The sequence below is a fragment of the Amphimedon queenslandica genome, unplaced genomic scaffold (genome assembly GCF_000090795.2).
Source record: "Amphimedon queenslandica unplaced genomic scaffold, v1.1 AMPQUscaffold_13258, whole genome shotgun sequence".
NCBI classification, from domain to species: Eukaryota; Metazoa; Porifera; class Demospongiae; order Haplosclerida; family Niphatidae; genus Amphimedon; species Amphimedon queenslandica.
This window is the reverse complement of record NW_003546506.1, coordinates 102,490-114,368: the sequence shown is the minus strand read 5'-3', so window position 1 is coordinate 114,368 and position 11,879 is coordinate 102,490. Positions and strand designations below refer to the sequence as shown.

The 11,879-nt window shown below is 36.1% G+C and overlaps 2 protein-coding genes across 2 annotated transcripts in view; one reads left to right on the top strand and one right to left on the bottom strand.

The window, feature by feature from the left end:
* The window catches only part of LOC100635532 (neuroblastoma-amplified sequence-like), an 18,097-nt gene that overhangs the window by 2,954 nt on the left and 3,264 nt on the right, over positions 1-11,879 (bottom strand). Inside the window, exons 7-13 of the mRNA XM_019999543.1 lie at positions 8,114-8,189; positions 7,798-8,019; positions 7,396-7,523; positions 7,124-7,203; positions 7,028-7,078; positions 6,769-6,897; positions 6,660-6,723 (exon numbers count right to left, since the gene is read on the bottom strand). Of these exons, the coding sequence (XP_019855102.1) occupies positions 6,660-6,723; positions 6,769-6,897; positions 7,028-7,078; positions 7,124-7,203; positions 7,396-7,523; positions 7,798-7,904 (559 nt within the window). The 5' untranslated portion in view covers positions 7,905-8,019; positions 8,114-8,189. The remainder of the gene's footprint in view (positions 1-6,659; positions 6,724-6,768; positions 6,898-7,027; positions 7,079-7,123; positions 7,204-7,395; positions 7,524-7,797; positions 8,020-8,113; positions 8,190-11,879) is intronic.
* LOC105313637 (alanine--tRNA ligase, cytoplasmic-like) lies at positions 10,292-11,873 on the top strand. Its single transcript, XM_011407223.2, has 4 exons — positions 10,292-10,471; positions 10,954-11,099; positions 11,265-11,456; positions 11,508-11,873. The coding sequence occupies exons 1-4, from the start codon at positions 10,292-10,294 to the stop codon at positions 11,698-11,700; spliced, it is 711 nt and encodes a 236-aa protein (XP_011405525.1). The 3' UTR covers positions 11,701-11,873.

The window sequence follows — 11,879 nt, the reverse complement described above, 5'->3', positions numbered from 1 at the left end:
TTTGAGAAAGTAAAATATAATGGTCATTTGCTTTAAAGAGAATTGATTTGAAATTATAATGTAATCGTAATATAATTAGATTACATATAATTAGATTACAGTAATAGTAATAGTAATAATGAAATTAGTGAAGTAATAGTAATAGTAATATAATACATTTACATCTACTAAACATGTAATTGTAATAGTAATAGAATTTTTTTCTAGTTAATAGTAATAGTAATATATTACTTTCTAATGTAATTGACCCCATGTCTGAAAAATACTAGTTCTTATACCTGCTATTTTAAGTACCGTCTTAGGAGGTTCAGTCAGTAAGAGGTTCTGTGGCTTAAGGTCCATGGGAGCTATACCCTTTGACCTTAGAAACTGACGTGAGCCTACAAGATGGAAGGTCCCAGGGACAAATAGATCCTGACAAACTAAGAGTTGCCAGTAATAATCCACTAGGACTCAGTGATACACTGTACACCTAATCCTATAGAAGTACATGTAAATATGATTGAGAAAAAAGAAGTGAATAGTATAATTTTGCAAGCAAATCAATCAAAATTAAAGTGCATGTGGACAATAATATTATAACAATTTTATATAATTTTTACATCATGATGAAGAGGAGGGTGAAGACAATAGAAGGAGCGACATTAGCCCAGAGGAAGTTCTAAAATTAAAAATGAATATACGTATGAAAGATTGGGGCATAAAGTTTCAATTGCGTCTGAAAAGATACAACGTGCCTAAAGAAATAATCATGAATATGCCAGTGTGTGTTGCCGGGAATAAAAGGCACCTCAAACTACCTCTCACTGATAACTGGATAGAAACAATAATGGGTCACTGCAGCACAAGAGCTCTTCATTTTCAAAGCGCTCATCGAATGGAGCAACAGTCACAAGATATGGCAATCTATTTGAGTGGAGCAGTTGGTGGAGCTGTGGCAGGTGTTGCATTACCAGTTGTTGGCATACCAATAGGCATTACCATAGGCATTCTGATTGGATATAGAATTGCTGAAAGGTTTTACCAAAGGACGGTAAGTGATACAGTAGAAAAAGAGTTCCGTGAAAGAAAAAAAGATGAACTAACAACAGAAAAAGACTAACAAAAACACTAAAGATTGCAATGATTGATGTTAGTTATTACATACATTAAATCTTACTTAGCAGCTACTGACATATTAAATAATAAAAATCTCAAATGTCACTATGTAATGAATGCACTCCTACTAGCATAATTACTCACACTTCATTCCAATGGTACTACACCTTTGACATTTGATACAACTCATTAATGGGATATAAAGATATTACTATGGACAATCCCACATTTACATTTGCAAATATACAACATGTAGTTGTTTTGATAATTAAGATGAGGTCACCCAATAAATCAAAACACGGTACTGATAAGCTAAAAATGCTTTTACTACACTGTCAGTCTGTCACGTCATGAGTGACTAATTAGATTCAATGTGTTTTATCATGTGATCATAGTTTACATAAAGTCTTTCTCTCAGAGAGTTAGTGATGGCACAAGCATCAGATGAGAGTCTATGTTTAACTATTGTAGAAGGGAATGAGAATAATGAAGAGATAACAAGCGAAGAAACTAATTTTACTGAGAACATCATCAACTTACCACCAGCACAAGACAACGAGCTATTGACAAGTGAGGAGTATAAACAAAACAAACGATAAAAACAACAAAAAAGAACGAGCCACTCAATATTTGTGATTGGTAGGACCGGAGTGGGTAAGTCTACACTAATCAATACTCTACTTGGGAAAAAGGTAGCGACAGTGTCCGATGACATCTTCCCTTGTGCTCAGGAGACAATGAAAGAATGCCGTGGTGACTTCTGTGGAACAGAAACACTCTTCTATGACACAAAAGGACTCGCTGATCCAGAGGAAGATGATGAGAAACTATTGAAGACGCTTTACAATGCGATAGCAACGTGCAACACTCAATATATAGTTTTCATTTGTCTGCCCTTAACAAGCAAAGTTGATAGATCAGTCTACAACTTGGCAAAGCTTCTGGTCAGCAAATTTGGAGAGAATTACTGTATCTGGCTTAACAGTATCATTGTGCTGACACAAGCTAATCTCTTTTCTCCTCAAAATGATGAAGAAGACAGCGACGATGATGATAACAATGACAGGAAACTCAAAATAAAGCAAATAAAAATGCTAGACAAGATGAAAAACTAAAGCAAAGAGTTCAAAACTTGTCTGGAGAGATTGGGGCTGTCGAAGGAAATCATATTGAATATGCCGGTAAGCGTTGCAGGGAAAAAGAATCCAAAATTACTGATCATGGGTAACTGGAAAGAGGTCCTTTTGGATACCTGCTTAAAGCGTCGAAAGGGACTACAGACCATCAAGGAGATCGAAAAATATGTAAAAAGATTGTCAGTTTATATTGAAATGATTGTTGGTGGTATAGCTTGCTGTGTAGTGCCAGTGATTGGTATACAAGTGGGTATGACGGTTGGGGGTTTGATCAGTTGGAACATTGGAGATAACTCATACAGAGGAGCAGTGAAAGAGGCAGAGCAAAAGAAGTTCCAGAAAAGGCACCTGTAGAATTATCCTCTACTGATAGTATAATAATAATTGATTTGTGTGATAGAGGCATTATTAGTGTTACTGAGGTGGATTATACTTGGAAGTTGTCATTTAAAATAATTTTGGCTAAAATTTTAGTCGCACAACCCCTAATGTCAATTAATTATTAGTAGTTATTAACAAACATTAAGTTAATACTATTTTGCCCCTGAATAGATGTATAAAAAATCTACAGTGAGAACTGCAAGTGACTCATGGCTGTGAAGCCAAATAAAGAAGAAATAGAGCTAGCAAACAGAGAAATAACAAAAGTAGATCAAGAACTGAGTACTCAAGAAGAAGAAACTGTCACCAGCGATATAATAGTAGATCAAGAACTGACTAGATCCAGTGTTAGTATCCAGCCTCAACAAAGCCCACCAGAATCATTCACAATTTTTGTAATTGGTAAGATAGGAGCTGGTAAATCATCACTCATCAATTCATTACTGGGAAAGGACGAGGCACTAGTGAGTGATGGTGTACATCCAACTAGACACAAACCACTAGAGAGGCACGATGGAGTGTTCTGTGGTGTACCCACTACATTTTACGACACGAGAGGAATAGGAGATCCCAACTTTGACAAAAAGGAGCTAATAAAGGAGTTTAAGAAAGCCATAAAGTCAAAAGGAGATCGATACCTCATATTCATTTGTCAGGAATTTACATCCAGATTGGATGATGCTACTCACCAATTTTTACAAGATTTAGCCAAACAATTTAAAAAAGATTACAATGTTTGGAAAAAGAGCATCCTTGTGCTCACAAAAGCAAATTTGTACGTGTATTTTCATCGACCAGCTACTGATGAAGAAAAAAAAATACCCAAAGAAAATATCAAAAGGCTAAAAATGCTGATGAAGATGCAAGATTGGTGCGAGAATGTTAAAAGTTCTCTAATACAGTATGGAGTCACTGAAGAGATAATTTTAAGAATGAATGTTTGCTCCACAGCTATTTATGATGAAGAAATACCGATTTACGAAAGCTGGAAGGAGACAATACTGGAAACGTGCATTGAAGCTCAACAAGATTGGGATATCAACGAAGAGAGAAGGAGGCGTGAAATAGCTACCAGGAATATTGGTGCAGTTGCAGGTGGAATTGTCTCTGTAATAGTACCTGTAATTGGCCCAATCATAGCAATAACACTAGGAGCAATCATTGGATTGAAATTAGGGAGAGAAAGTTTCGAAAAATCAATGAAAAAATCAGAAATAGAGAAGTATAACAAAGAAGCAGTCAATTTTGAGAAAAAAGAAAAAAAATTTGACTTTCTTCCCAAAGAATTTACTAGAAGTGACCCCAATTAGCTTTTTATTCATAAATGTTTTTGTTTTGTGTAGTTGTATTCAGTAGAAATGCTTATTTTAATCAATTTCCTTTTCTGATAATCAATTATAGTAGTTTACACTAGAGGTTGCAACTGATTAACTATCATAGCTAAGTTATTACAATGTAAAGTCATGCAGAACATTCGTGTATGTTATTTTGATCATGCACTACATACACTAAAGACAGACCACACCCAAACAAGACTAGTCAACTATTCAGGGCCATGGCAGAAGGAGGAGAGATAGCAACTTGCAATGAAGAGGCAATACAACAAGAAGACACAGTAATGCAAGATACAATACAACAAGAAGACACAGAAAAGGATCCTCTTACTATCATAGTGATAGGTAGGACTGGAGTTGGTAAATCAGCACTTGTCAACTCATTACTGGGAGACACCATAGACAGGGAAGCAATAGTCACAGATGGTCTACGACCCACTGACCATGATATATTGGAGAAGCATGAGGGATCGTTCTGTGGGGAACAAGTTGTGATATATGACACTAAAGGACTAGGAAATCCAAGGATAGATGATAATGACCTCATGAAGCATTACCTAGCTGCTATGAGGCAGAGCAGTCGTTTGATCGTACTTATATGCCAAAAGTTAGAGGAAAGTTATGATACTAATCGTCGTTTTGCAAAGCTTCTAGCAAGACACTTTGGAGATAGTTACAACAAGTGGAAGAAATGCATCTTTGTGCTAACAAAAGCTAACCAGTACATTTTAAAAGAGAATACCGATGAAGAAGATGATCTTGAGACAATTAGAGAAACTAAAATAGGAATCTTCAAGGAAGAATGGAAAATAGTATTTGGTGAGTGCTTGTGCGAGTATGGCGTCCCTGGAAAAATTATCTCAGGACGACCTGTTTGTATTGCTGGGCTTAACAATAGTAGCTCAAATGATTGGATAAAACCGTTATTTGAAGAATGCAAGTTAGTTGAAGAGGCTCAAAAATATTCCGCATCATCTGGAAGGAAACTTCGTGGTGCAGTAATAGGTGCAGCTGTTGGTGGTATAGTCCTACCACTGGCTGGTGCACCAATTGGTTTTGGAGCAGGATGGTATGTTGGGAAGAAATCTTATATGAATAAGATTAAGAAGAAAGAAATCAGAAATAAGCAAGAAAAATATGAAAAACAAAAAAAATCAGATAGACATCTCTAGTCATAAAGTTTTATTGCATGAGTATAGTTATAATAATTTAAAAGTTTGTTGAATTATGACACATACATGTTTGTTCCAAAGTTGCAAAGTCAGAAGCTACTCATATTCAATAGAAATATAATAACAACAGATGCTACTAACAAATTAGTTTATATAAGCACATAGACATAAGATCATGTGATGTGAAATTGTGACTTGAAAAACAGCCCTTACGGTATACCTTTAAAATGGCAGTAAAGCCTGATGACATTGAACTAACACACGTTGAAGGAGCAAATGAGAATCTTGAGGATTGCAGCAGCCCTGATGGAGATGCTAAAACAACTGTACCAGATTCATTCAACATTTTTGTAGTTGGAAAAACAGGAGCTGGCAAATCTTCCTTGGTCAACTCCATACTAGAGAAAAAAGTGGCAAGAGTTCAACAAGGTCCACATCCTTGCAAACATGATAAATTCATTGAAGAGTATGAGGGAGAGTTTTTAGGTGTGCCAACAATTATATATGATACCAGAGGATTGGGAGACAGGAGTTTAAATACAAAACACTATGTAGCTGCATTTAGAGACAAACTCAGCAAATGTGGCAATCGATTCCTCATATTCATATGCCAGAAATACACAGACAGGTTGGATAACTCTGTTGAACAATTTGTAGAGCTTTTATCCAAATATTTCAAGGATGACTACAACATATGGACCAACAGCATCCTAGTCCTAACACAAGCAAACACTGTCGACTTGAGCGATGATGAAGAGGATGACAAGGCAAAGAAAGTTAAAAAGATGAAATTCATGGCAGAGTAGGGCTTGGGGTTTCAAGATTGCTTTGATAAATATAACATTCCTGAAGAGATTGTACAAGGTATGCCCGTTTGCATTGCTGGGAAGGCTGGGACAGAGCATCTTCTCACAAAGAATTGGAAGAAAGTTTTATATGATACATGTCTGTCAACTGAACAGGACAAAAGTATCATGAAATTACAAGAAAAGGCAAAAAGATCAGGTATTAAATATGGAGCAATTGCTGGTGCAGTGACTGGAGGTATAATGATACCAGTCCTTGGTGCTCCATTTGGAATGACAGTAGGGGCTTTAGTGGGACTGGCAGCAGGGAAAGAAAGGGCCAAGGAAAAGGTGAAGGAAAGAGAAGAAAAAAGATTTATTGATAAGGTTATCAAAAAATTAAGGAAGCCTAGAAGATACAGTTTTTATAAAACTTGAATATCTTTTTTAAAAATCCCCCACTTCGTACATGTATTTCTTAACTATCATTTCTCCATTTCTTTCTATTTACACTTACTTCTGTATTGCCCTGCATTACACCAAAAAATATTTTATTAATGGACTGCATTGACTATACATGTACAATAGAAGACGATAGCTTAATTTTAAAACTGATTAGCATATCAGCTTATTGTACATACACATAAACATGCCCTCAATTTTGCCACCTCTCACCAGCACTTTAAACCCTGATTCCCTGAATGGTTAAAATCAGTACAGGGCCCCAAATGGAAATAATGAAAATATACTCACCTCTGCTAGCTTTAGTCTCAAATCCAAATGATGTAGACATCACATGGCTCTCATTAGACCCTGGCTATGATACACATTCATTAATAATGAACTAATGCATGTAGCTTACCAGTTCTTCAGGAAGCCATGTTGACTTGAGCCTACAAGATGGAAGGTCCCAGAGACAAATAGATCCTGATAGGCTAAGAGTTGCCAGTAATGATCCACTAGGACTCAGTGATACACTGTACACCCAATCCTATAGAAGTACATGTACATGTAGATAGGATTGAGAAAAAAGAAGCGAATAGCATAATTTTGCAAGCAAATCAATCAAAATTAAAGTGCATGTGGACAATAATATTATAACAAGTTTATATAATTTTTACATCATTAAAAACTTTCTTGTTCACCAATGATTGAAAGGCACCTCTTTTTGACTACAACAAAAATTAATAAAATATAATTTAAATTATTTTAAATACTTTTTCAATTTTATTATCAGCAGCTGGTATCCAGTAAGGAGAATCATTAACTAACCTCCAACAACTAACCAAGGGAGGCTCTATAAAGAGAGAAAGTGGAAGTAACTAAAATTTTAAAAAGTGGTATTATTAATTGCTAAATTTGCAATTGGAACAAAATTACAGTGGTCAATTATGTCACCTTAATAATTCACAATTATTGGCAGATACTGAATTGTAGAATTATGTACCAGTAATTACAAGTACATGTAAATTTCAATTTTTACCTATACCTTTAGCATCACTGCATCCAGCTATTACAATCACATTAGAATTTGATAGATACTGTATACCACCAGCACCATATGGGAAGTAATCCAATAGACTAACACTGTGCAATAGTATATACCTCTTATTCTGCCTATAAAGAATACTCATCATAACAGATACAACTGCATGTACACAATATAGTATAGTAATTTTAGTGGTGATTTTGCTATAAATTTATAATTTTGCAATTTCTGTATATGTGTATGCATTACGAGCATTTATACATGTAAAAGTACATCAATTAATTGTAGTTTTAATATTGGGGGATTTTGATCATAAATTGCCAATTACCAAAATTAATTTGCCAAGATAAAAATCTGTCACTAAATTAACTATCATGCAAGTATCTCATCTCATTCACTTACTTCAAACAGTATGTGGTAATCTGAGCTTCATAACTCATCACTATCAGTAGTGTTGAATCAGTTGAAGTATTACTGCTAGCAAAACACATCCCAGATAGAGCAGTCATTAGAAATGGAGTGGGTCTCTCTGATCCTCCACCACTTAATGCTACACCTCCTCCAGCCCCTGAGAGCTGATACAATACCTCACCATTATAGCTATAAACTGTAATATGACCCTGACTAATGAGAGAAGAAAGAGACATAAGCATGTAGTAATAGTCATGTAAATGTACAAGGAAGAGATTACATGAAGCTACATGTACATGAACATTACCTGTTGGCATAAGCTAGTGATGTGCCCTGTGGTGACCACACACTATATCTCCACTGTGGATACGGATCCGGTGATACTAAAAAATTAAAATATAGTAAAAAGTTAAATATTACCTGATACAGGTACGTGTTCCTATGTTGCATAGAAATTATGAACTGATTACTGATTCCAATCAAAATTAAATTTTTTTACAAATTTATAAGCTGCTCAAAAATTGGGCCAAAGTCACTGGAATTTTGGCCAAATTTCATCAAAAATGAAAACGATCTGACAATACTATACAAATATAATTTTAAAAATTAAATATTACAGTACATTATATTGATGTTCCTAAAATGTCTAAGAGAGAATCATTTTTTCTGATACATTTATGTACACTTATGCAGATGGTGTAGAAAGTTGCAACTAAATTGGATTTTTACAAATTTTTAAAGTTGATCTAAAAGTAGCCAGACTTTGTCAGAAAGGAAATACCAGCTATACAAACAATTTTAACAGACTATTACCTTTGTTATGCATACACAATTACACACATAGAAAAATTATTTGAGCCAAGCAGGAAAATGCACTCATGATACTTGATACTTTCCCCAGTATCCCGAGGGCATTTTTTGACTAATAAAAAAGGTTTCCTTACAAAAATGAATTACAGAAAAATACATTAATTGTATTTATAACTAATATTATTAATTAATTAATCACAAAGTAAAAAATTAGCGACGGTTTAATATGCGTTTAAAGAAACTTGAAAATTTTTTTTCTTTCGCTGCAAAATCGAGTGATTCATCTTCAGCTTTTTTTCCTTCATATTCTATTATTTTTTTTTCTGCAAGTAATGTCCCTATAGCCATTCTAATTGGTGGGCCAACGATAGGTAAGACAGCTTCACGAGAACTCTTCAAAGTTCTCTGTCTATAGATATCCCAATCTTTCTCAGCCTCAATACATATTTCCATAAGTTCTTCTTTCCAGTTTTCAAAGAGTGCTATTTCAGTTCTTTCACGATTACCTATGGGACATACAAGCATTCTTGCAATAATTTCTTTAGGGACACCATGATTTGTCAAGCAAGATTTGAAATTCACGCACCATTCTTTGACATTTATCATCATTTTTAATCTCTCTTCTTCTTTTGCTATTTCTTCCAAAGTTTTTTTGGCATTAGTCTCATCGCCAGTAGTCTCGTCGCCAATAGTCTCGTTGCCAGTAGTCTCGTCACCAGTAGTCTCGTCGCCAGTAGTCTCATTGCCAGTAGTCTCGTCGCCAGTAGTCTCGTCGCCAGTAGTCTCGTCGCCAGTAGTCTCATCGCCAGTAGTCCCATTGCCAGTAGTCTCGTCGCCAGTAGTCTCGTTGCCAGTAGTCTTGTTGCCAGTAATCTCGCAGCCAGGCAGTGGTCTCACTAGTTCAGCAGTAGCTTGAAGCCCTGGATTGTTCTCAGAATAAGTAAACTTATTCGCTTTTGTCAAAACAAGAATGCTCTTCTTCCAAATTTCATAATTTCTTCTAAATTTTCTGGCCATTAGCTCCCCAAACCTATGAACAGAGTCATCCAATCTGTCTTCAAATCTCTGACAAATGAAAACAAGATATCGATCTCCATGTTCCTTAACTGCTTTATCAAATTTCTTCAAGAAAACAGCATTATCAAATCCTGGATCTCCCAGACCTCTAGAGTCATAAAATGTGGTAGGTACACCGCAGAAGAATCCTTCATGCTTCTCTAGCATCTTGTGTTGACAGGGGTACATGCCATGCGCCACTTTTGCTTGATTTTCTTCTTTTAGCTCCAGCAATGAATTAATTAGCGTCGATTTACCGGTTCCTGTCCTACCTATCACAAAAATGGTCAGGTTTTCTGGCCGAGGCTGGACTTCGCGGTCCAGCTCTTCATTCACGACGATTTCACTGCGTTGTGAATCACTTAAATCTTCACCGAGTCCTTCTGCCATCGCTTTGGGCTCGGCCCGCTCGGAGTGGACTTATAGAGTTCAAGTGGTTGCTCAGGGACAAGGTACTTTCCGGAGAAATCAACTATGTGAGTAGTCACATGATGGATGACTACCGGTGTCTTTAAATTTAAAATAATTTTTATTATTGATTGATAGAGTAAAATTAATGAGCTGGAGTGGCGATCATTCAGCCCTGGCGCTTGGCCGCCCCATAGCGTAACCGATGATCATGGCAGAGGCAATCTTCAATGAAGCTGAGAATGCACAAGTGGTAGAAGACAAAAGGAAACCCGCACAGAAGGATCCTCTTACTATCATAGTGATCGGTAGAACTGGAGTTGGTAAATCAGCACTTGTCAACTCACTACTGGGAGACACCATAGACAGACTAGCTTTAGTGACAGATGGGGTACAACCCACCGACCATGACTATTTGGAGAAGCACGAGGGATTATTGGACTCGCCACGCTTGCGTAGGCGGGTACTAAGCAGTTGGGTTGTCATTACCTAGTCTCGCGTAGCCAGACCACACCCTCCGTGCCATTTTTTATAATTTTTCTGATACATGTACATGTACATGTTTTTATGTTGTGTAGAAAGTTTGAGCAGATTTCAATCAAATTTGGATTTTTTACAAATCTTTGAAAGCTCAAAATTGGGTCAAAGTCCTGAATTTATAGTGACAATGGAACCATTATTTTTTTGCTCATCACAGTGACAAGGTTTTTTGCTTGTCACATATTTCGTGAAAATGGAACAAATGGATTTTTTGCTTGTCACAGATTTTGTGATAATGGATTGAATGAGCTTTTGCATGCCAATGTGTAATAGTGTGTACACGTAGCTTTAAGCCAAGATTATTAAAAATCTCTCTCTCTTTCTCTCTATTAGAAAGAAGCTATAGAGATGGCTTGGTCATTTCTCACTGATACTCTTAATCTCTCAAAGGACAGGCTCTATGTAACATACTTTGGAGGAGATGAGAAGTTGAACTTGCCACCTGATGATGAATGCAGAGGAATATGGATAAACTTGGGGTGAGCATCACTATAATACATGTATGTTTATTCATAAGGGGATTTATGCATAGGGTGAGTCTATGTGTATAAATTGTACATGTGCATTTAGTTCATTCATTGGTATGATTTTATAGTATGTACATGTATATGTATGTACATACACACAATGGCTATTTTTCATAGATTGTCTCCAGAGCGTGTCCTTCCATTCAGTGTGAATGATAATTTCTGGGAGATGGGGGACACTGGTCCCTGTGGCCCCTGCACTGAGATACACTATGATCGAATTGGTGGAAGATTTGCCCCTAACCTTGTGAACATGGATGACCCCGATGTACTGGAACTTTGGAATATAGTCATCATGCAGTTTAACAGGTAAAATGGACTCCTCTTTTTCTCTTAAGATATTTAGTGTTTTCTTTACAGGGAGGCTGATGGTAGTATAAAACGGCTTCCAAGGAACTACATAGACACTGGACTAGGCTTGGAAAGGATCGTTTCTGTTGTTCAAAATAAATTTTCTAATTACGATACTGACCTTTTCCTTCCAATCTTTGATGCTATCCAACAAGCAAGTGCATACACAAGCACACAAAGTGAAAGTGATTGTTATTATTAATTTTACTCTTCACACAATGCAGCATATGCCACAGCTTCATCATACATGTATTTGCATTTATGTGTTCTAAAATTTACTGGCACCCTATGAAAATTGATTTTTAATAACCAACTTGCTTGTGCTGATATTTGGCAGGTTTGTGATAGTTAAAATGACTTTTACAAAACTAATTATTTATG

Bases quoted from the DNA above. Each gene is read 5' to 3' on its own strand.
- LOC105313637 (XM_011407223.2), top strand. From the start codon at position 10,292: ATGGCAGAGGCAATCTTCAATGAAGCTGAGAATGCACAAGTGGTAGAA. The intron at 10,472-10,953 runs GTACAACCCACC...TCTCTCTATTAG, and splicing joins TAGCTTTAGTGACAGATGGG to AAAGAAGCTATAGAGATGGC. The intron at 11,100-11,264 runs GTGAGCATCACT...TATTTTTCATAG, and splicing joins GGAATATGGATAAACTTGGG to ATTGTCTCCAGAGCGTGTCC.